Source organism: Lissotriton vulgaris, chromosome 9 (assembly GCF_964263255.1).
Source record: "Lissotriton vulgaris chromosome 9, aLisVul1.2, whole genome shotgun sequence".
Taxonomy (NCBI): domain Eukaryota; kingdom Metazoa; phylum Chordata; class Amphibia; order Caudata; family Salamandridae; genus Lissotriton; species Lissotriton vulgaris.
Genome location: NC_141697.1, coordinates 979,028,826 through 979,054,879, shown reverse-complemented (window position 1 = coordinate 979,054,879; position 26,054 = coordinate 979,028,826). Strand labels below are relative to the sequence as shown.

The 26,054-nt window shown below is 45.2% G+C and overlaps 1 protein-coding gene across 5 annotated transcripts in view; it reads left to right on the top strand.

The window, feature by feature from the left end:
- Positions 1-26,054, top strand: part of DCAF1 (DDB1 and CUL4 associated factor 1) — a 1,123,544-nt gene that overhangs the window by 252,106 nt on the left and 845,384 nt on the right. For all 5 annotated transcript variants that reach the window (XM_086938831.1, XM_086938834.1, XM_086938833.1 and 2 more), the window contains exons 8-9: positions 24,923-25,024; positions 25,154-25,312. In XM_086938831.1, coding sequence (XP_086794957.1) covers positions 24,923-25,024; positions 25,154-25,312 — 261 coding nt within the window. The remainder of the gene's footprint in view (positions 1-24,922; positions 25,025-25,153; positions 25,313-26,054) is intronic.

Genomic DNA, 26,054 nt, shown 5'->3' with positions numbered 1-26,054 from the left:
TTTCTTCCTAGCATCAGCCCTGAAAGACCCTGAAGGTTTAGGTTTCTGTTCTAAAAATTAATTGGGGAGAAATCCTTTGATTATGGTACTTTAAAAGTTCCCTGTTTTAGGAAAGTAGCTACATATGACTGTCTTGGTCCAGAGGCCAGCAATAAGGGCAGATACATTGTCAGTCATCACCTGACATTGTGTCATCACACGGAGTACGGACATGAGAAGCTAGTGGCTATATATGCGAGGAAGACCCTATTTACATGCCTTTAAAAACAAGCATGTGCAATGCAATAGGTCTCGCATTATTAAAGTTTGAGCATTTGGCATTGCTAAATAATGCATCACCAATAGATTAAGCTTTAATAATGCGAGACCTATCTTTGAAGATGAAAAATAGGAAGTTGACACTTTATAAGAAAATTAAACAGAACTGGAAAACACAAACTATAGAGGGCTACAAGTATGCTTCATAATTATGAGAACAACAAAAAAGAAAAGCACAACAGTAATCTCTTGTTTGTAGCTCTCCCCTGCAGTGATTCCCAACGCGTGATTGGTTGGCATTATCTGCTGTGGTGGCTTTAATTCTGTTTTCAAAGTTCACAAATATAGCTACGTAAAGCGCTAGTTTGAGGCTAGACTCGTGCATTTCTAAAGTTTATTCTTACTGTGTGAAGTCCACACTATAACAATGTGTCAGAGGTTTTCGTCTTAAGGGCTGCAAATGAAGCAAAACCAGTGATGGCTTTCAATAATGATTGCAGAATTATGGCAGTGATAGGAGCTATATTCTTTTCTTGACACTTTTTTAGACCAAGGGAGTAACACATGCCCCTGGGGGGAGGGGGGTTGGCGTTGGCGGGGGTAACCCGTCATGGGGCTCCAAGCCCTTCACAGGGTCCCCCATTCAGCCCAAGGCTGATGAATATATGCAACATATGGGAGTTACGGGGGCCCCTCCTCACATTCTGCAGGGGGATCATATTATTTTGCCTTATGCCACTGTTTTTTTTAAAATTCTTTTTATTAAAGAAAACATCAGCAAAAAATAGATAACAGAGGATTCTTCAGAGTTGCAGATTATACTTCAGGGGGTCACAGGATAATCAATACTTACAAATGTAAGGGAACTTAACGGGGAGGGGGGTCATCAAGAACAACATTTCTCTGTGGCGTACACATTCTCCTCTGTACGTTGTGCCACTGTTGTAGAACGTGCATGAAGCATTCGTTTGGGTACATATACGTACACTTTCAATTGGAATCGCAAAGTATGTAGTACAACTGTATGTGATATTGTTATGCAAGGCAGGACTGTGTATTGGGTTTAGGATAAAGTCTTAAGGATTAGTTACGAGTAGCTCGTAATAGTCCGACCAATGCGCAAACTCCTGTTTATGCATAGATTAGAATTAAAAGTTTGAAGGTATTTAATGTAGGAAGGTGGATATCTGACTATGGTTACCCCTAACTTTTTGCCTGGTGTTTGGCTGGTTTTCGACTTAGTTGACCTGGGGCCCTGCTATTCAGGACCCCAGGCCCTCTGCTCTCTCTATTAAAATGGATGCTGCTGCCACAGACACAAGTCTGACCTCCTGCTGCTGGGAGTCCTTCCAGCAAGGGAGGCCTGGACAAAGGGTTTCCTGCCTGGGGAGGTGCCAGCACCACCCCAGACAGGACTTTGTGTATCCAGATAGGCAGGACTGAAAGGAATGAGACATGCCTGGGACACACAAGGTGTCCCTGTGCATACCCCGGTTCAAACCAGTTGCTGGAGCACTCCAGCCCCAGCTCTGGCGCGAAACCGGACAAAGGATAGGGGGTGTAACCACCCCCTTTCCTGGTCCCACCCATGGGAGGGACCTAGTCGCTAGTACAGCCCCCTTTAGCAGAATAAAGGTAGGAGCTGGTCCCATTCCAAATTAGATTATCCTGAATTGAAACTACAAAGAAGAAACCATGGACTTCGACGTTCTGCTCCACAGAAGACTGAAGAAAATCTCCCTTGTGGCCAAGGAGTGACCACCCTGCATCCGCAGGCACCATCAAGCGTCCTAGCGGTTCACTTTGTCGTCCTTCCTGGTGGAACCAGACTTCAGAGCCCGACGAGACCCGGACTTCCAGACCTCTCCGACCTCAACTCACATCTGCAGCACAGCTGAGATCCGTGGGTGCGACGAGACACGTGGGACCGGCCATCTTGGAGAAACTGCACTTCGCTTCCAGCACGACTTCAGAGGTATCCTCGAGAAAGTGCTTTGGGGATTGAGAAGCCCCAGCCCCGAGCAGCTCCTGCACCAAAGACCAGCCCTCCAGCATCCACAAGATCTGCGTGGGGCCCTTTTGCTTGGTTGCTGCTCGACGCGTTGTCTGGTCACTTGCCGGCTGGCTAGTGGCCTCCTAGACGACGATCCTTGAAATCCACACCGCTGGTCTGGTTGCTCCAGACTGGCCCTTGCTTCCCTGCAAAGGAGAAACACCCCGGACCCTCCTGGTCCGCACCAGACGCCATCTCCACTCACCGCGTTGGTTGCCTTTGCCAAGGCCTGTTGACTCCGAATCCGGATCAGACACCGCCGACAGCGAGAGCCTGCGTGGAACAGCTCGTGCCTCCATCCTGGTCGTCGAAGACACCTCCTGGTCCACGTGGCTGCAGAGTCAAGCGTCCACTCTTCACCCGATCGCGACAACAGCATCTGGTTCCTTCCTGGTTCCACTCCAGTCACTGGCTAGTGACTGTGAACATTGTCCCCTCTGCTTTCAGGTCTCCATCTTCCTCGATCTGCCCTTGGATCACTCCGGTCATCTTCCTCCTGGTCGCCTGCAGTATCTTTCTTCAAGGCTCCATTGACTTCAACGCGGAAACCCGACACACTTTCCCACCTATGCACCCGCAGCCCGTTGGTGAGGTAACAAGAGCATTTCGGTGCTCATAGGTAGATTGACTCTCCTAGTGTCCCGGTATCCTGTAGTTTTAGTCGTAACCAGTCGGACCTGTCCGTATCCACCTATTTTGTAACTTGCTCGTGCCCATCGACTTTGTACCGCATCTCGCGTGTGAGTTCACACTCTGCACATGCGTTCCGTGGGCCTCCTGCTCCTTACCTAAGGTTAGGGTAGTGTAGTCCCAGCGATCCTACAGCCTCAGGGCATCTTCATTTCTTCTATCGTTCACCTTATACCATTTACTTAGTATATGGTTTGTCGTGCCTCTAGGGCACCATTGTAATTTGTGCGACTTAATGTATTTTTCTTAAGAGTCTTGTTATGTGCTTAGCCCTCTGATCTCATAAAGAGTTCAGAGGTGTTTGTTAGTAATAAATATATTGTTTATTTTCATAACAACCTGTGTGGTGTCCTTTCATCTGGTATTCAAGGGGTTATATGTGGTAAAACAGCTGGCTTCACATGCCAAAAGAGTTTAGCCTAAGACTGCTTTGTCCATGCTACCATTAGGATAGCTGGTCTATAAGGTTGACTTACAACCAATCTCCATAGGGGTTGTTTGGACTGATACAAGGTGATCACTAGAACTAGTGAGCATCATATATCAGGCCAACTTCTCACATTTAATGCATCCAATAATTATCGGATGTGGTAAGTCAACATTCATTAAATTTCAGGAGGCCAAACCTGCTGAAATATAACAAAGAAAAATAATTTATTACCATGAATTAAACACCAAAATCTGCATGTTATTTCCATTGAGCTCGTAATAGGTGTTACTTATTGTAAATTACAGTAAATTACAAAGATGGTTGGACCTTGGAATTAAAAAGAGCAGAGGTATTTGTGCTGAGAATGCTAGCGGAACCTTTAAATAACTTACATTTAAATATATGGTAACAGCTGAAGACAAATCTCAAATACTTCTATTATGTGACTGTTTATTACGACTGCAATAACTATAATACAAATATTTTTGACACCCCAATTATTCCGTCATTTTAGGACAATGATTTATCAGTAATAATGCTTAAATAAGCTGATTTATTTTCGTTATAACCTATATGGGCAAGTGTTAGATAGATAAGGAAGGAGAGGGGTGGGGATTTTAAAGCTGACATCCCAGTTGCAAAGAGGAGAAAAACTACAATGACATTTAAGGCAGTCTGATTTGAGCACGAAGAATGCTCAATAATTTTTTTTAAAAAGTTTTAGTTTCCAGCTTACTGGTTTCAATTCCGACTTTGCAAACTGTTTGTTTTCAGGGTTTCTGGGCACATGTTCTCTTGACATTGCACATGACTTTCAGAGTAACCTTGAACAAGCCATTGTCTTTGGTCTAAGTCCTAGATCTTTGAGACACTCTTCTCTCATTTGAGGGAGGAGTCAAGATGGCGGGCTGATACCGCCGAGTGAGGACGCTACATGATGCTGCTCTGCCAAGATTTTGTTTGAGCTGCGAAAAATCGGAGAAAACGGAGAAAACGGGGAAACGGAGAATTGGACGAAAAGGAATCCACATATTTAATCTTTGCTGGAAAATAACAAAGGAAGCTCAATGCTACGGGCACTTCTTCAATTTGGCTGCAACACCTCCCGCGTTTGGTTCTACGCGGTAGCTCGCCCGGTCAGCACGCCGGGAGGCAGAGGGAGAGGCGGAGCTGGCTCACCTCAGCTGATCGCACACCTGATCCGGGAAACAATCCTCACAGGAACACAGAGGCAGCCACGGCGAACGGAGGCGGAGGCGTCAGGGAAATCGATGTCCGCTCGGCAGAGGACCACACGGAGCAAGAAGACCGCCCCAGCTGGCAGACACCCAAACGCAAGTACAATGGCTGCAATTACTGGGATTGCTGGGGCGGCAGCTGTGGGGGGGTCCAGCAGCAGCAAGGAAGCTCCGCTCGCTCAGGAAAATAACTGTGTGGATAAAAGCGGGGGGCCAAAAGTAAAAGTGAAAAGTAGTAAACCGGCCTGTGAGACTGAGGAGAAGATACAAGGGGAAGGGAAAAGTGTTCCTGCTAGCGGTGATTGTATTGAACTTGATCCGGATTTAGAGCGATTGACTGCGCTCAAAACCCAAAAAAACTGAATAATATGGACAAAAAGGAAGAAGAATCAGAAAACATTAGATCTAATTCAACAGTGGCGGAAATTTCAGATACAGATACAGATAAAGAGCTCTCTGTTACTGTTAATGTCTCATGTTCAGACGTGTCAGAAGTTGTTTTGGAGACTCAGGTAGCGAACAGAGTGACTATTCCTAGCAATGGAAGTTCGACCCTGCAAATAACAGAAGTGTTAGAAGATTCAGAGGGGACAAAAACTACGGCCCAATCCCAAGGTAATCAAAAAAACAGGGTGGAGGAATCTATCTCTGCTACCGCTAATGCTAATACTGACCTAATTGAAATAAGGGAGAAGGGAAACGGCGAGCGCTCAGCGCAGGAAAGCACGGCTGTAGCTGATGAAGACTCGAACTTAGAGTACGAAGAGGTGACAGAAGACGAGGGAGTTGAAGAAGCACTTAAAAACCTAGCAAGTAAAAAACTACCGTCAAAAAAATTAAGATGAAAGTTAAAACCAAGCAAAAAAATGCTTTACTTAAGACAGCCAATAAGGAAGCCCTTGGAAATAAGAAAAGCCGTCTAATTGATGATAGCCCTCTGAGAAGATGGATTGAGGCGAAGGGAGAGGTCAAGAGCATGGCTCTAAGATTGTCAGGTGCTAGCCCAGACGAGGGTCACAATACTCAGGGGGCTAGCAAAAACAACTTTATAGACATTACTAGCGAACATACCCATGATGGTGCCTCTATTAACCAAGAGACTCTGCAATATTCAGCCTCAGCCATGACCGATACAGTGCCTGCATCTGGGGTACTCCCAAAGGGCACAATCCCCTCATCTAATCCAATCGACAACACTGTTTCTATTCCCGCCGAACATAATATTGAGACGTTTGAGCCCGGTGACCAAGATCCTGATTATGTTACCCTCAATCCTGTTCAACGGAAAGAGAAGTCTATAATGTCTAGATTGAAAAAAACACAGATACCGATCATAGAAACCTCTATTGAAAATATAGGCAATAGTCTTGGAGAAAATGATATAGAGGTGAGATCAGATGATTCTATTAGTAAGACCCAAGATACTCCAACAGGTTCTGGACTGCTATCTGAAGCAAGTTTTCACCCAATGGTCCCACAGGAATTTCCTAACTCCACTAACTCCACTAATCCTTCCAATCTCCCCAATCTCCCTAATACCCATAAGGCTCCAGATCCAACAAAGACGTTCATGGAATCAATAATGCAGACTCTCCTAGAGCAAAGAGCGGAGATTCAACAACAATATCTGCAACTTAGAGAAGACAACACTAAGATGCAAGAAACAATGAGTATCATCTACCAAGGCCTGGGAGGAGCGACAAAAGAGATCGAAGACATTAAACAACGTATTGTAGAAGTGGAAGGAGATGTTAATAAGACCTCAGCAACTGCAAAACAGAATACTTCAAGAGTCACCAAGCTAGAAGCCAAGGTGGAGGATTTGGAAAATCGCGCTCGAAGACAGAACCTCAGGCTATTTGGTATACCAGAAGGAATGGAGGGGTCTGATCCTAGGACATTTGTGGTGAAACTCTTTCAGAGATCCTTTTCTGATCTTGCGGATTGGGACTGGGACTCGCAGCTGCAGAGAGTCCATAGACTGCCCGTGATACAAAAAAATACTAACAGTAAATTTCCTCGACCGTTCCTGATTTATTTTGGTAACTTTCTCTTGCGGCAAGCTGTATCATTGAAAGCAAAGCCGAATAATCCCGTGACTGTTGACAATCTAACGTTCTTTGTGAAGTCGGATCTTAGCAAGGGCACCATGGACAAACGCTGGGAGCTTAGGAAGCTGATAGATCCTTTCAAAAATTTGGGTTGCATGGCCTATCTCCAAGAACCTGCCCGCCTCAAGGTCATACGAAATGGCCATGTGTTTTTTTTTTACAGATTTAGAAGATGCGGAACAAGCTCTGGAAAATTTTTCTAGGGAAAATGAAAGGGAAAAACAGAATGGAAATTAAATAGAATAAACAGTCCAATATAGGCTAAAACTGTTGTAGACAAAAAGAAGGAGCAAACAAGGAGTAATTTAATTGTGGCATGAGCAGAATATCATGTTAGCTTTCTCACTCCGCTGCCTCTTCAGCGGCAGCACTAGATAGTGGGGTGCTCCCCCCTAAGGGACGGGTGGGTGCGAGGGCAAAGCTGGGGTCCTGGCAGGGGAGGGTCTGACCTTTCAGGTCAGGGGTGGGGGGGAAAAACGTGGGTAAAAAATGGATTGCAGGATTCGATTGTTTTTTTAAGTCCAGTAAAGAAAACTTAATTTATACGAAAAGGGTAAAGATAGTTGGGAGAAATTTGTACCGGATAACTAACACGATAGTAACATGTCTAAATTAAGAATACTAAGTTGGAATGTGGACGGCCTGAACAGTAAAAATAAAAGAAACCTAGTAAAGGAGGAGATTAAGATGTATAATCCGAATATAGTTTTGCTATCAGAGACACATGTCAAATATCAAGATCGTAAGCTGCTTTCACAATTGAATTATAATTTGGTGGTATGCTCTACCTTAGACGAGACTATAAGAGGGGTAGCTATTCTAATACAACGAGGTGCTAGATTTGTAACAACTAAAACTGCCTCAGATGCTCGGGGGAGGTGGGCAATTGCGCAGATGCAATGTGATAATTTCAAAATAGTACTATGTGTAATATATGGACCAAATATCGATGACCCAAGAGTTTTTGAAGAACTGAGTCTAGAATTATTGGAATGGGAAGGAGAACTGGTAATAGCAGGGGATTTTAATTGCACTATTAATTATAAAATAGACTCCACCGGGCAAAGCAAACATAAAAGAATGTATAAAGTTAGAACAGCTATCGTGGAATTAGCTAGATTGAATAATGTCAGAGACATATGGAGATCAAAATATCCTCTTCAGGCAGGCTACACATTCTACTCTGTACCGCATAGATCCTGTTCAAGAATCGATATGATTTGGGCCTCAGAACAAATTTTAGATAATTGTGTGATTGACATTTGCCCTAAAGTTACCTCCGACCACAATCGCCTATTACTTGAAGTTATGTTTAAAGATCAAACTAAAGAAACACGGAAATTTACGTTCCCGAGACATTTATTAACAGATACAAGATTTTCTACCCTACTTAAGCAACATATTCAGGAGTTTATTTCAATTAATATTAATACGGCCGATATAAACATGGTATGGGATTCATGTAAATGTAGTATTAGAGGCTTCGCCCAGCAATATATATTTAGGCAAAACACTGAGAATCGCCACAAGAAGAAACAAATAATAGACGAGATACGAAATATGGAAATATGCTTGGCAGAGGCAACAAGATATGCAAAGAATAATATTGAAGGTATTAGGCTAAAGTTGGCGAAACTACAAGCAGGCCTATTAAAAACATTGAGAGAAAGATACACCTCACAACTACAAAAGTATAAATTTAAACAATATGAAGGTGGCGATCGCATTGGGAAACTACTGGCCTTTAAAACCGCGGATAGGAAAGCTAAAACAAAAATCAAAGAAATAGTAGGGAATGACTTAAATACATATGATAGAACGGATCAAATTTTAAACCAGTTTGCTAAATTTTATCAACAATTGTACACACCAGAGACATCACCTGCAAAATCAGCAATAACACAATATTTAGAAAAATACTTAACCGCATCTCAAATATTCAATACTGAAACAGTTCAACAACTCAACTCTGTAATAACACTAGACGAAATAAAACGGGCCATAGTCTACCATCAGGGAAAGCGGTCGGAGAAGACTGTTTACCAGGTGAACTCTACAAACTTTGTGCTCAAGAACTATTACCCCTATTAGAGAAAGTGATAAATTCAATTAGGGTCTCTAAACAAGCACCTCCTTCATGGAAAATAGCGAAAATCATATTTTTTTTGAAAAAAGGGAAACCCGAAAAAGAATGTGGGTCTTATCGACCGATTTCCTTACTTAACACTGATGTTAAAATCTTTTCTAAGATACTTGCAAATCGGCTTGCCCCCAGTATGCCTTCTATTGTTAATTTACAACAGCACGGTTTTGTTATGGGAAGGGATACTACCACACACGTTAATACTTCAATAATTGCCTTTGATGTTGCCGAAGGTACACACACCCCACTCGGTATGATTTTGTTAGACGCAGAAAAGGCTTTTGACCGAGTGGGGTGGGACTATCTGTGGGAAGTATTAAAGAAACTGGGGCTTTCCGGGTCTTACCTGGATTGGGTTATGTCCCTTTATGATGAACCTTTAGCTTTGATTAGTTATGGAGATAAAGAATCAGCGAATTTTAAAATATTAAGAGGCACAAGACAGGGCTGCCCCCTTTCCCCTTTACTTTTTGCCCTTTCTTTAGAACCTTTTCTAAACGCACTAAACGATCAGGTCAACATTATTCCAGTGATCCATGGAGGTACTGCTTTGAAATTAACAGCTTATGCTGACGACATAGCCATCTATACGAGTGATTTTAATAGAGCTATGCCAGAAATTATTAACGAAGCACTAAAATATGGCTTAATCTCAGGTTATAAATTGAACGTGAGTAAAACTCAAATTATAGCTAATTATACTCCGGATATCCATATCTATGACACTTGCAGAGAAGCTACCTATTTAGGTATTAAGTTAATGGCTAAAGTAGGGAAAATATTGGAAACAAATTATGATACTTTTCTAAAAGAAACCACCACAACTCTTAAAAAATGGCACAAAATCCCTCTTAGTCTATTAGGTCGACTAAATTTGATCAAAATGAAAATACTCCCCAAGCTACTCTATCTGTTTAGAGCCATACCATTACAACCGAACCAACTTTTTTTAAAAAAACTAGACGCCGTTTGTAGCAGCTTTATTTGGGGATACAAAAAGTCACGCAGGGCCATAACATTTTTGACATTACCAATCTCAAAAGGGGGACTTGCTTTTCCGGATTTTAATTTATATTTTTTGGCAACCTTTTTTTTTCGAATTCGGAGCTTATTAAAGAAAGAGTCTTGCCTATTCTTTTATCAATACTTGTTGGGGACTGACTCTAACCAATTTTTGCTCCGCACACATGACCCAAATTATTACAAGCGGGTGAAATTTAAGACTGCTAAACATGCTATAAACATTTGGAAGAAAATTATGCACATCAGTCAGACTTCATTTTATAATACTGAACTCAGGCTATGGGACAACCCGGGCCTTCCTGGTACTTTTTCGGATGGGACTGGGTATCGCTGGATTAATTGTGGTATCAACACATTAGGCGATATATTTGGAAATACGGCATGTTAGATTTTGAAACCATGAAAATATTAAACGGCGTAACAAACGATATGCATTATAGATATCGCCAGCTGAGAGACTTTTTTATCAATAAAATGAAAATAACAGCAACTACTCAGTCTGAAATTATAGAGTGTATATATTCTGATAAAACTAAATCACTTATAAAGTTGGGATACCAACTTTTAACTAAAGATAAATGCGAAAATACTACTAAAATTGCTACTAAGTGGTCTCGCCGGCTAAATCGGGACATAAACTCAGAGCAGATTAGTAAAGCTTTAACGCATATAAGTGATGTTGTGCACTCCTCCAACTTAAGATTGCAATCGTATAGGACTACCACCGAACTATATTACACTCCAGAGAGAATATCTGCCTGGGCTCAAGGGAACCAAATATCAGATAAAACAAAATGCGTGAAGTGTAACACCTATGCTGCTGATATAGTACACATGCTCTACTCTTGCCCGGCGTATTCTAGTTATTGGATTGGAATCATAAAACACCTTCAAGATACCGGATTTATCCCCCCAGTTGGTCTTACTTGATATCTATGAGACTAACTGTCCCAACCAAGATCTCATAACAATCCTGTTAGCCTGTGCAAGATTAATTATAGCGAGATCTTGGATATCTAAGAACACTCCAACTGTTGATGAGTGGTTAGCATTGGTTATAGAAATCAGAACTATGGAACTTACACTCGCTAAATATAGAGGACCAAAAACGCTTGCCAGGAAGGAAAAGATCTGGAAACAATTTTTTGATGTATAAAAAAATGGGGACTGTTGAAGATGTATGGCCGCCCAGAGGTTGTATATTTTAGTTCTTGTTCAACTTTTTTTTTTTTTTTTGCCTCCCAATATCCTAACCCTTTAATCAGAATTAATGTAAATTTATGCTTTCTAAAAATACTTGAAACTGTATCTATGTATTACGTTTGGCTTCTTATCGTTTCCTGCAACAATAAAAATATTTAAAAAAAAAAAAAAAAAAGACACTCTTCTCTTCAAAGAAAATAGCTCAATGGTGCAATGGTGGTGGATAGAAAATTAATTTTAAGAGCATGGAAGTCCAAAGTTAATCCGGTTTGTGAGGACTAGGTACCACTTTTAGCAATATCAGCTAGAGAACCAGGATAGGAGAGTCAGGTGACCAGGACCATGTGTGTCACCCTTCAGGGAACTTCATGTGTAGATGGATAATGCACTGTCGTATATTGATAGTGGTAGTTTAATGTAATAGTGAAGTGTGCTGGTGCCATTTTCTGCTCCAGAGTGTCTGTGTTTTTATTGTGTAGGCGGAGGCTCCACAGGCATGTCCACTTGTCCATGGCTGTACAACTCAAATCCCTGAGGAGGAGAAGTTCTTTAACAAGTAGAAGCCCATGTGGTGGTGGCTGATGGTAGGTGAAAAGGAACAAGGAAGGTTGAACACTCCTGACTTCCCATTCACTGCAGGAGTGAACCCTGCTGGTATCAGCAGAAAGCCCTGCACCTGGCTGAGGAAAATTGGTGTGGGCCAGGGCCTTCAGCTGCCCAGGCTCCATGCTGCTCTGGCTGCAGGGTTCATGGTTGAGTGTAAAGGCCCATAACAGACTCTTGTTTATGGGGGTAAAGAGTTGAGGTTGTTCATAGGTTTGACAGTGCTGCTCTTTCGCAGCATTGCACACTTGTTATGGTGCCTATTTCTATTTGATTTGTAGTAGTGCACAGATGAAACCATGCATAGTTGGTTGCAATAGTGCACTTATAGGCGTACACAACTAATTTGTGGGGATGCACTGTTACCTGCATTAGTGGTGAGCTGGAGCAGTGCACAGCGCATAGTACACTGTGGTAGTGCCTGTGCCTGAATGTGTAACGTAACCGGTGCTCATGTAAAGCGTTCCAATACCTTCGGGTCGAGTACGGCTATACAAAATCTGCAAAAAAAACAACAACAAAACGGCAACGAATTCAGATCTGCCACGACGAAGCTGCGCATGCGCACACCACTGCATATAAAAGTTAAAGAAATAAGTGCTGTTTTGTGACTGACGGCAAGACAGGTTAGCATGCCACAGTCAGAGGAATTATAAACACTTGAGAAAACGCTGGACCCGAAGTTAGACGATCTATGGGGTAGCGGGGAGAAGGGGGCTGGGAAGGAATGGAGGTTGTCATTTCCTGGCTGCTCTTTGCTCTCGGACCTCGCTCTGCTTCCTCCCGTAGGCTCTCTTACCCAGCACTTATGCAAGCATGAACCCACCCCGAAAGAGGAGTGCGGACCCAGCGCTACCCCTTCCATTCCGGTTCCAACCTTACAGCTGCCGGCTCTCCCCTTGCACTTGATGTTGCTCTCCTACACTTACATGCTTCTCCACAACCCCACCATGTGGCACTCTGTCAGAGAGCAGAAAATGAAATTCACCACCCTTCCTCCTCTTGAAAGCAGAGCCTGCTGTGGGCGGCCTGGCAACTGGCTGGCTTTGTGTCCATGTGGCACTTTTCATATCACATAGCTGGCACCGTAAACAGCATCCCTGTCGCTACCCTTTTCAAGAAGCGTTGCATTAACAGGCATGCCTCAAGCGCCCTTGAGAAGATAAAGTCCAAAGGCCGAGAAGTGATCCGGCATGGAAATTAAAGTTTCATGAAATTTAAATTGAGCAGGGGGAAGTCTCCACAAAGTTAGTAGTCTAAGAATGAAAGTAGCTGGCTTTTCTCATTTTGTTGTTATGTTATATAGAATTTATATCGCGTGCGCAGATGGACCATGGCAGGGAAGAACAAAGATGTTTAGGGCAACTGATTAAAAAGGAAGGTTTTGAGTTGTTTTGAAAAATTTGCAAGTCCTGGATATGCTGAAGATCCACAGGAATGGAATTCCATGCAATCGCTGCTTTAACGGAAAGGAACTGGCCTCCGAGCCACGACCTGCGGAAACGAGGGATCACCATCCGACGTTGCGAAGATGAGCGCAAAGATCATCTGGGGGCATAGAACGCAAAGCGCGTTCTAATATAGGATGGTCCAAAGCCATGAAGGGCTCTGTGAGACATGGTGAGTGCTTTGAATTGCACCAGCTGGGCCACTAGAAGCAAGTGCAGGTCACGCAGATGCTGCTGGACACTAGATCTCCTAGAGATATTAAACAGAAGTCTGGCCACGGCATTCTGAATTATTTAGAGTTTTTTTAATAGATAGCCAGGGATGCCAATATACAGAGCGTCTGGCATAGTCGAGGAGAGAGAGAATAAGTGCCTGGGCGACCATTTCCTTGGCTGGCCTCTGTAACAGGGGGAAGAATCTCCTTAGAGCTTTAAGGGTACTGAAGCAAATTCCGGTAAGTTTCTTGATTTGATCTGAAAACCGGAGATCTTTCCTGAACTAGACCCCTAAGTTCTTAGCTAGGCGGCCCTCTGAATTGGGGCGCAGGAAGTCAGGTGGCCATAAAGTTTCTCTGAAGGCAGGAGGAAACTGACCATAAAGGAGTACCTCTGACTTGTCTTCGTTGCACTTGAGTTGTGCATGTGCCAGCCAGTGGAATACAAACAAAATACATTTTTGGGCAGTGTCCGCACTCAGGTCGGAGTCCTTCCAGGTGAATAGGAGCTGGGTGTCCTCAGCATAGGCTATTATTTTGGCTCCCAGCTCCTCCGCAAAGAAAATCAGGGGGGTCAGATAAATGTTGAAGAGCAGAGGGCTCAACGTGGAACCCGAGGGACCCCAGTAGATAATTTTGTGATCGATGACGTGAAAGGAGGCATCCAGACCTGCTAGGTGCTATCTTCCAGAAAAGATTTTATCCAGTCCCAGGCTGTGCCAGCAATGCCAATGGATGACAGCCGGGCGAGAAGTTGCTGGTGAGGCACCGTATCAAAGACCGCAAAGAGGTCCAATAAAATCAGGGCCGCCCTGCCACCTGCATCCAAGCACTCCCTGATCGCCTCTGCCATCTCAACCAGCGCAGTCTTGGTGCTGTAGAAGTCCGTTAACCCGGATTGGGCAGGATGAAGAGCACCTGAGGCTTCAACAAAGGCCTCAAGTTGCCGAAAAACCACCTTTTCCAGACCTTAGGTAAGGCCGGTAAAAGGGAGTTGGTGGGTATAGAAGGGTCTGCAGAAGGTTTTTAGGTCTCGCCTGTCGATGCGCATGCGCATCGAGCAAGCGAGACTATGGGGGCTTATCCACTCTTTATCCAACTTGCAAGGAATCGTGGCGATTCCTTGCAGTGCCCGTGACTTTTAAGCTCAATGCGCATGCGCATTGAGCTTAAAAGCGCGTGCACATCAGTTCCCTCAGCCGCAAACCAGGCCCCTGCTGCTTTCACACCCCCTCCCCGCTCCGCCCTCTCCCCTGCCCGCCGTCTGTTCGCCGTCTGTTCCCTCAGCCGTCTATACCCTGCTGCTCAACACCCTCTCCCCCGCTCCGCCCCCTCCCCGCCATGTCGCATTTCTCCTCCCCCCTCCCCACAGCAATGCCCTCCTAACAACACACAGTGCTCCCTGATGCAATGTACTTATCTTTACTGAACACTGAGCAATTTCTCCTTTCTGCCCAGACGTCTGCGATTGTAGAATAGCTGCATTTTTTTTCTGGGTGAGAGAGGAATAGAATGTACCAGAAACGGTTGCATCTGTGGTCTCTCAGTATTTCTCCTACTCCCCGCCCCTCCCCTTTTCTGGTGTCTTCTCCCATCCCTCTCCTACCCTTTCTCTTCCGGGGATAGGATACACTTTAAAAGAGATTACACCACTTAAAGAGTGAAGAATACATGTCAACCCTCGGCCTCTTGTGTCCTTACCAGCTGAGGAGGGCAAGAAACCCGGGATCTGTGCGGGGCCTCCTTCATACGCCCTCCTACAGTTCTTTGTCTAGTTTTCGCTCCCTTTTTCGTCTTCGTGTGGCTTACCACGTTTTATTTTATTTGTATGTGCACATGTAGTTTTTTTTGTGCTAGTGAGTTTGTGTTTGATTGTGTGGAGTGTGCGCGCTGTTCTGTGGTGTAGGACTGCGTGACTGCCGTGTCGTGAGATGCTGACGTGTGTGATGTTAGTGTGAGTGTGTGTTTGTGTGAAGAGCGCTGGTGTCCTTATTTCCGATTATGTGTCCGTTAGCGTGCCTGCGCTTCTGTGCAGTTCAAGTGTTGGTGGGGTGCGCCCGTGTCCAGTTAGCGTTCGTGTGTTGTTGTCTTGGTGTGCCTACCTCAGAGCGTGTTTGCGTACCCTGTATTTCCAATGCATGCTACGCGCGTGCGCTCGCGTATTTTAAGTATGTTTTGTAAACAATGGTTGTGTTGCTGCCAATGCCTTTCACATTTCCAAGCGCCGTGCACACTACACAATTTTAATGCCTCCTTTCTCATTGATAAATACAAAAAACTGGGGCACAACCCGCAACATTTGAACCCAATGTCTAGTACATGGGAATCAATGGTCTGTGCATGTCCTTTTACATATTGTCCAACGAAGAGAAGTGACGCGCACCTAAAAAAGTCAGGGTTGTAGAAGAAACAACTTATATAAAATGCAGTAATAGGCGGTTAAGTTCCAACACGTACTATTTGCGCTGGTCTCCATACAAAAAAACATAATATTTAGAAACAAATGTAATTTATTGTTGTATGATCAGAACGAAACATAAACAGCTCATCTGGAGCTTCTGTAAAAGAGGAAATGTTAATATTCCTAGATTCAGACGGGTAAAACAGGCTGGAATTAGTGTGCATGTTACAGGCTTTCAGGCGCATTAGACTCTGGCGCTTTTCGTTTCCCGGGACCATTCGGGGTCACATTTTTGGCTCGCAGGAATCCGGGCTCTTTTCATCGCCGTGTGTAGGAGGGATGTTACTTCTCGAAGTCCAACACGGATGCGTAGGAGGGCCCTGCTTCGATCACAAAGGAATGAACCATATCTATGTTGTGAACACCCCTCCTCGCTCATTTCATAACTCTGTGCCGCCGTAAAAATCAGCCACGGCCACGCACTGTGCGTGAACGCATCAAATATCTAGCTGTGGAGCGGGGCTGCCTCCACTTCTGAAAAATACCACAATTGCAGTCCGAGAAGCTTTGACGTGGACTGCAAACCATAAAACACATTTTTAATATAGTAGGTCGTGTTTATATGTGTACGAATATCGAATAATTGTGTCTCCCGGCCTCAGCTAACAGTTAAATTATGTTTAACAAAGTGTTCCCATTGGATTCACCCTCACTCACCCTCACTCACACTCACCCTCACCCTCCCTCAACACCTCATCCTCACTCACCCTCACCCTCTCACCCTCAACCCCTCACCCTCACTCACCCTCACCCACCCTCACCCTCACTCACCCTCAACCCCTCACCCTCACTCACCCTCACTCACCCTCACTCACCCTCACTCACCCTCACTCACCCTCACTCACCCTCACTCACCCTCACTCACCCTCACTCACCCTCACTCACCCTCACTCACCCTCACTCACCCTCACTCACCCTCACTCACCCTCACTCACCCTCACTCACCCTCACTCACCCTCACTCACCCTCAACCCCTCACCCTCAACCCCTCACCCACCCTCACTCACCCTCAACCCCTCACCCTCACTCACCCTCAACCCCTCACTCACCCTCACCCTCACTCAGCGCAACCACAGCATCTTCACTAAATATATTTAATAAACTTTAAGCTATTGGCAATATAAAATAAAATCCATTTTATTTACGTATTAATTATTAATTTTTTTTTAAAGCCATTGATTTTTTTATATCAATACATATAAGTCACATATAAGTCCCGTTAATACAAAACATGTTGCTTTACAAATGCTAGAGGTGTCACATTTACAAAAATTATAACTATTGGCTTTGTAAAGAAGAAAGCTATTAATTTAGCTATTTAGAAAAAACAACACATAAATAAAAAACAAAAAAATAAATAACACCTATAGCTCAAACTTTACTACTGCGAGACCTATTGCATTTACAATGCTTGTTTTAAGGAGGAGTAGACGTTTGGCCAGTTTCCATTGCCGAGGGACGGTGGCGGTCTGAAGAGAAAGGTTGATAATAGATGCTGCCTCTAAATAGACTGCCTCAGCCACCCCCGGCAGGAATCTGGTTGGGCAAGGGTCTGTGGGAGAACCTGATTTCAGCGACTTAAGGATGGCCAATATATCGGGCCCGGCTGCGGGCAGAAACTGTGTGAATAAGCGGGTTGACGTACTGGGGATAAAAAGAGGCAGCAGAGGAAAATTCCTCTGCTCCCGTAACTCCCTCCCTAGGCTGTCCTGGATCCTTTGAATCTCATCAATAAAAAAAGAAGATAGTTCCTCACACCATTGTGATGAGACTGGAAGGATTGTTTGTTCGGCACAGGGGGACATTAAACTACGAACAATAGAGAAAATGTCTTTACTGTTATTATTAGCCTTAGCAATCGCTCTGCATAGAAGTCGCTCTTAGCTTTCCTAATGGCTGCATGATAATCCCTCTGAGCTGAGCGTAGAGCAACTGTGGCCAAGGAGCAGTACCCAAAACGCCAACGGCGTTCCAGTTTCTTACACCCCCGTTTAAGCTCTTTAAGGGTGTCCGTGAACCAAGGTTTAGAAGGAGTGAGGTGCAATTGTCTGCTAGAGAGGGGTTTAGAAATAGAGCCGACTCCCTGGCTAATCCAGGAGGCAAAGCTATGTACCGCCTCTTCGAGATTGGGGCGGACACCGGGCCTGTGAGTGACAGGACCTTGGACAGAGCCGGGATATTGATCTTCCGGGATGGCAAGCCATGTGGCAAGGCTGGGGAGGAGAGAGGCCTCCCTATGATCCATGAGAACCTGATCAGATAATGGTCTGACCAAGTAACTGGTATGGGCTCTGTGTCGAATAAATCAAAGTTAGAGCAGACCAGGTCAATCAGATGGCCACCTAATTTTGTTTTTCCAGTAGGAGCTAATAGAATCTATTGATCGCAGAGGCATTATCCAGCGGCTAAATATGATTGATTAGGCAACACAATAATCTCTAAGGGTATAGAAATTAATTTCTTACCCAGCATTGCTACTTACCTTCTGCAATGACAACGCGACATGGCCAATTTCAGAGCATCTCTGTGCCTGACACAGCATCCATCATGCACTGGTACCCAGGATCAATAAGTTATCCCCGAGCATTGCCGGCTGCATGGGTGAGAAGGCGGGGGTGCCCTGCTGCTCTGCTAAATCAGGTTCACTCCCAGGGCCCCGCTGGCAGCTACTCGATGGCCAGTTAGCCTCAGCCACCCGCCCTTCATTACACTAAATGGCTTGCCTGAGTTTTTACATTTGCAAACACAACAAGTAAAGCGATCGCGAAACTGTAAACAATCACTTTTGGAAACAGAGAAAGCCGCGAGTGGTGTGCGCGTGCGCCACAGCGAGCTATATGGTTTCAGTTATTGTGCCCGTATCTGGGCACGATAATTTAAACCATATGGCAGCAATGCGCGTAATAGACACCAATAGGCCATGGGCGGAACAATGCGCCCGCCTTTGGTCTATTGCGTGCTATCTTAAAAACAAACACGCAGGCAAAAGCTAATCGCACAACACAAAACTAAAAACACACGCACGTACAATTCCATGGTCCGTTTCGGAACCCCGGACAAAAGGACTCCCGCTGCGCTAGCCCTAAAAATAAAAAAATCTGATTGCATACTTCATAAAAATATGTTTTTTTAAAAGACTTAGACAAAAAATTTTCAATATAAGCATTTACTACACAAAAAGGATTGCTGGGGAATTAACTTGTCTAAAGATTTAAAAGCATAAAAAAATATCAAAATGAAGATAAATTATTTTCAAAACGACTGAGTTAGTCGAAAGTTAAACATTATGTACTGTATTTTTATGAAAAGCTCTTAGCTCAGGCTTAAATTGTCTTTCCATGTCCAATATTGTTCATTGAAGATTTATTTGTGTTTAATGTACTTGGTTGCCGGTCGGAGTTTAGTGCCAATTAGGTGCTGTTGTAAAAAGGGTAGGTTGTGTCGCCTCTTTGACAAAGATGTTATCCAGTTGTTTTGCACTCTTCTCAAAGTTGTAACCAGGTAGCAAAGGTCAAAGTAACACAACTCACAGGAGGTGGTATTACGCATGTGTTTAGCACGCATGCCTTCCGAACGCAGTCATTCGCTCTGCACGCAAGTCATTTTAATTACTTGCCTTGGGGTGGGCGCTATGGATTTTGGAACAGTTTCATTTACTATTCCAACTCCGGTCTGCGCAACAGTAGGGAATGTGTTGGACTTTTTTTCTCTCTTAACAACAGATTTTATTGTTGGCAGACAATAAAAAGCCCAGGAGGGTCCGGGGCAAAGCATCGCATATATAATATGACAGTGGTAAAGATCTCAACGTTTTACAATGAGTCCCTCTGAAAAATGAGGGAATATTAAGCAAAGTCTGTAGAAAATTCACATTGATAACGAAAAACAAAGGTGTCACCTGATCTACACATCATACATTTATGCATAATTCTAGTTGTGATAAAACAGTGAATGTACAACCGGACTCCGAGCCTGCACCCAATGTGAAATCAACAGGGCAAATCTTCAATACTTCGCGCAGAGGGGAACTGGTTCAAGGTTAGAGACCACGATAATCGTCCCACTCATTCCATATTTTCGGGTGTTTCTGGGGGCAGCCGCTTGCCTTAAAAATGGAATTTCAAGCCCCATGGAGAAGTCAAGGCCACGCTTCCAGGCCCCAACCGAAGGCGGGGAGGTCGCCCTCCATGCGCTGTGAATGTCACACTTAGCAAGGGTAAGCCCTAGAAATAGCAGGTGTCTTTTTTGTACCTGTTCCCTCTGATTTCGTCAGTGATGTGGAGCATGGTTGAGCACGGCGATCGTGGGATGTTCCATCCCAGGACCTTGGAAAGGCAGGTCAGCACCCCACGCCAAAAGCGTGACAGGGCTGTGCAATCCCAAACCGCGTGGAGGAAGGTGCCCTCGGCAGAGCCGCAGCGGAAGCAGGAGGGCGCAAAGCAATCATCCCAGTGCAAATGAGCCGATATCGGATAAAGTATGCTCTATGGAGGTTTTAGAATTGTATGAGTCGAAGACTCGCTGCTGTGGCGGCGCTGCGCAGGGATTCTAGAGCCTCCACCCAGTCGTCTTCGTCGAGGGGACCCAGGTCGTCCTGCCAAGCCTCCCTAGTCCTGTAAAGTGTATCATGTCTGTTAATGGCCAGGGTGCGGTAAAGAGCTGTGATTTTGTGTGTGCCCATCCCTCCCATGAAGACCTTGGCCTCAATAGGGCTAAAATCGGGAATAGTATCTTGTCGTGAGAGATAGGGGGAAAAGGCACTTCGGAATTGAAGATATTTATAGAATTGGGAACTGGGCATTAGGAAGTCAGCCTGCAATTGTTGGAATGACTTGAGTCTGGCCCCAAGGAACATCCTCGACCATTGAGATTCCGATAGCTTCCCATCCCGTGTACCCTGGGAGCTTGAGCAACTGCAGCAGTTAACCCCACCAACCGTTCTTACGCGGAGTCTGCCGCCAGAACGCAAGGACAGTCTGGGTGACGGGTGGCAGCGCGCTGAGTGTTCTGTTTGAGTAGAGTATCTTGTGTAATGATTTAGGGTCCATCAGTCATCGTTCAAGCGCATAGGCAGGGTCTTGCCGGTCGCTGTACCACCAGTCATTTAGGACAAGCAGGAGGGAGGCTGCATGATAAAGCTGGGCATCCGGGGTCGCGAGGCCCCCGCCATAGGTGGATTGAAAACATGTGTGCAGGACAACCTGAGTGGGGCCTCCCCACCCAGAGTGGGGCCTCCCCACCCAGAGGCAGGGACTGAGCTGAATTCAATTGTCGGAACCATGTGTGGGGGTATGGGTAGTTCTGAAGTTGGTAAAGTAGGTATTGTAACGAAACCATTTTAAAAATGGCCGAGCTGCCAAAAAGCTTCAGGGGCATAGACGACCAAGTGCTCACCTGTTGTCTAATTCGAGGCAGAAGCGGAGCTAGATTTTTAGACCAGGAGTCCGGTTAGGACGACGATAAGTGCAAAAATAACAGTTGATAGACAGAATGCAGAACAATGTCATATATTTTCCCCAGTACAGAGATCTGGGCCTAAATCCATAGTTTTTTTGCACTCCACACCACACCACCCCATATCAGACCTGGCCATATGCAAATTAGCCTTGACCCTGTGCCTCATGGAAATAGTCCAGCCCGAACTGCCAAGCCATGTCTTTCCTGGACGGGAATCAGGCATCCTAGGACCGGTTTCTGGCTATCAGCCGTCTTCAGCCAGGATAGCTTGACTCCAGTGGTGTGGAGAGCATGGGACTCACGTCTGAGCATACCCATCCCACTCGGGGTGACCAATGCAAAAACAACAATTAATGGACAGAATGCAGAACAACGATAAGAACACCCCAAAATATTTAAAGCCATCAGGCACAACCATGACCTGTTGCACCCCAGCTCCCAGCTGATCACTCCCCCGCAGAGGCCATAAACAAGACTTGTGTGCATTCATATAGAAGCCAGAAGTTTGACCAAAGATTTCCATTATGCGGAGTAGCCGGGGGCCGGACCTCTTCGGGCGTGTAAAGGAGAATTGGACGTAGTCAGCGTAGAGCGCTATATGATCAGACACCTCGCTCGACCACTTGAAGCCATACACCTGGGCATCTACAAGCCCCCAAGCTGCAGGTAGGTCAATGGCTAGGACGAACAAGTAAGGGGACAGGTGGTAGCCCTGCCTGGTACCCCGCACAATATGGAATGGCTGCGCGATGGAATCTATGACTCTCACCGAAGCTGTGATGTCAGTGTATAGGAGTCAAATGTACTCTAGAAGTCTGGGTCCTATGTTTAAGTGGGTGAGAAGTGCGAGTAGATGGGTCCAACTGAGGGAAACTAAGGCCTTATCCATATTGGCTTGAAGGCGCTCGGCTGGTTCATTTAACCGGTCTACAGAGACAATCTCGTTTTGCGCCCAACGGATGTTGTGCCGAGTCGCCAGATTTGGCATAAAGCCCGCTGGTCGGGATGAACAAGCATAGAGATTTGTGGGAGAATGCGATTAGCAATGATTTTGGCGTGGAGTTTGGCCTAAACATTAAGGAGGGAGATTGGTCTGTAAGAGACATGGAGGTCAGGGCGTCGGCTGGGCTTTGAGAAGACCCCTATCTCGGTGTGGCGCCAGTCTGCCGGGAAGCAGTCCACGTCGACCTTGGCCTGAAGAGCCGCTAGTTAGTGTGGTGAAATGTGGGACGATTATTTCAGAAAGAACTCGCACGGAAACCCGTTCGGTCCTGGTGATTTACCAGAGCGCATGTCGCTTAGTGCAGATTGGACCTCTTCCCTGGTGATCGGGGCATCTAAGTCATCCCGCACGTCATCAGCTAGAGATCGCGGGGGCAGGTCGACCAGAAATCGGTCAGTGGTGTCCGCAAGAAGAGTCTCCTGCGAGGCAAATGCGTTCGCATAGTAGTCGGCGAAACTTGTAGCAATACCAGCTGGATCAGTAAGGACCTTGCCTTTCGGTCCCAGGATCCTGGGAAGGGTCACAGGGCGAAGCGTCTGCGGACACAGATGGTGCAGGAGGGCGCTGGATTTGTCCCCCCATTGATAAATGCGATTACACGTGGCCACCCAGTACAGCCTGGCCTCATCCAATAGGTCTCTGGTGTATAGCTGTCGGGCGATGGGCAGCTGGTGAAGAGCCATCGCACCATCGGCCTCCCGACTCCTGCGTTCCAGGTCTAAGATTTGTGTTTCCTAGTGGACCAGCTTCTCGCGGCACTGCCAACGCCGCGTGGTACAGAGGAAATGTCCACTGCGCAAACTTTGTTTCATGGCCCCCACAGGGTCCCCGGGTAATCTACCATACCAGTATTGAGGGAGAAATATTCAGTAAGGGCCGCGTACATTTGTTGGTGATATGAGTCGTCCTGTAGTAACCAGGAAGAGAGGTGCCACCGGGGCGGAGAACGAGTCTGGCCCAGCCGCACTGCCAGCGAGATGGGAGAGTGATGAGACAGACCTCTGGGCAATATCTCGGCTTTCTCAATTTTGTGAACGTGTGAGGGAGATATGAATATGTAATCGAGGTGTGAGAAGGAGTTGTGGGTGGCAGAGAAATAAGTGTATTAATTTGCAGTAGGGGGTGAAACTTCCGCCAGGTATCAAACCACCCCAGACCTTGTACTATCGGATGTAGTTTGGATTCTTGCGTGTCTGTCAACGGCCCTGTGGACCCCCATCTATCGACCGAGAGACACATTACATCATTCCAGTCACCCCCAGCTACCAGCAGGCCCTGCGGAAAGTCAGCCCGTAGGGAGGTCCCTCATCTTACCAGGGACGACGACAAGGACGGGCGGCATACATGCACAGCAATGAGCGTGTGAAATACCCCTATATACCTGCCATGGATCAGACCAGGAACAGTCATGAACATATGGTAGTCTGCAATGAATCAAGATTGCCACCCCTCAGGACCCCCCTGGAGAAGCCGGAGTGATAAGTCTGAACAAAGCCAAAGCGCGTCAGGAAGGCGTTGGACTTTTAAATCCAACACCATTCCAACACTGCACCCCCCCATCCCCCCAACAAGTCGTTGTAACGACTTGCGTGTTGAACGATTGCATGCTAAAGATGCGTTTGTTCTATTGCCGTCCCTGTTAAGGCACAGTGTGATTCCTTCTTTGTTCTAAAGGACGTTCCCTGTGCAGCAGGGTTATGTCACTAGAAAGCTGTAGTATATTATGGTTTTGATGGGTATTGCCTGCAGATTGTTTTCAGAGTAAGAACTGTGTAAAAATGTATATAATGGTAGGGTAGATGACAAATTTTCTTGATGGGCTTGTCTGACTACTGAGCACTGGTCTTGATTTTATCAGTTAGAGTGCTACACCAATTACCTTTTATCAGGTATGAACTTGTATTCATACGCATTACCTGTTGAGGTAAAGTGAACTCAGTACCATTTAATCTATGGACATTGCGAGTAATTTTTTCTAAAAGTTATGTATCTAATGGCAGGGGTCTATAGTTGGTATGAACCCTCTCGAATTTTGGGAAGTAAGCTCATGCATTGTTTTACTAATGATTTAGTGGACACCTACTCAGAAATCTCTTCTATGGAGTATATTTAGTGTGATTTGTATAACACTATAGATGTCCTTGTTTTGGCCCTTTCTGTTAGCTGATATTATAAACTCCCTTGCCATTGTGATATTTTAATCCTGCACAATTATTAGACAAATGTACCAAGGCACAATCCTCCTTGTAAGGCTGTAAAGATTAAAATAAAAAAATCAGTTTTTCTAGTTTAGAATATCTGTGATGAATTACTTGTCAAACCAAGTTTCTTACCCTTTGCTTAGTAACAAAAAGAAACGTCATGCTTACCATGTGGTGATGATGGCTCCGGTGTTTGTAGTCATGCTGGTAAATACATTTATTTACATACCTGCTTTATTTAAGGTAATTTGTGACTTTGTTTTGCAAACTCCTAAATTAGGTGCAACTTTTTTGTTTAGAGTGATGAATTATGGTTCTGTGTTTTGTTGGTGGTAATTTTGTGCTGTTTTGCACTGGGGCTTCAACTTTGTTTCTTTGTCCTCAGTTATTGCCAATCTTCATGCAGATGGGATCACGGGAGCTGATGATGTATTACATCGACCTCAAACGAAATAATGATGTTTTGTTAACATTTGAGGCTCTTAAGGTAAGAGTATTCGTTCGTAGGTTCATAGGTAGGTGAAGATGTCTAAATATAATTTGAAGGCCAATTTCAGTAAATCCTTAGAATCCACCTCTGAGAAACTGCTTTCAGCAACCTATTATTTTCTTTCAGCATTTGGCATCTCTGCTACTCCACAACAAGTTTGCTGCCGAATTTGTGGCTCAAGGTGGGGTCCAGAAGTTGTTGGAGATTCCTCGCCCATCAATGGCTGCTACTGGTGTTTCCATGTGCCTGTATTACCTTTCCTACAACCAGGATGCCATGGAGCGGGTGAGGAGAAGTGATCTCTAGGAATTATTGTACCTGAATAAATGTAGAGTAATTGCAGCTTAGTTTAGAGCCTTGTGCCCCCACGTTGTTTGTTTACAAGATACTTGCATTGCATGTAGGGATCTGTAGGAAAGTAGGATCTGCTTTCATGGTTACCCCCGTCTTTGTGCTGGTGGTGGTCTTTTTTTATGTCTAGTCAGACTGGGATCCTGCTAATCAGGACCCTAGTAACTGTGCTTTCTCCCTAAATTTGACAGCGGTGAGTACTTTAGTACCTTCCCAATTGGCTACTGGTGTACCCTTCTACATCCCTAGTATATGATACTGAGGTACACTGGGCATAGGTACACCAGGCGTCTCCTCTGGGCTGCAGCATGTATTGTGCCACCCGGGCTAGTCCACTTAAACTGTGACTACAGGCCTGACATTGCAGCCTGTGTGAGTTGGTGCTTGCACCTCTCACCGCAGATATAAGTTCCTTACATCTGAGGTCACTACACTTAAAACCTGTAATTCAACCCTATAGCAAGCTCTTCAGTCCTGAAGGCAGGGTGCTTCGTTATAAGTGTGAGGGTGCCCCTGCATGAGCAGGACATCCCTACAAACCCCGGTATCGATTCTCCGGGCTTTGTGAGTGCGGTCAGCCATTTAATACATATAGTGGACATCAAGTCGTTTACGAGCTGTATAACTATATATTGGATGCACCGAAACCAGTCATGTTTGACATCAAACCTATTGG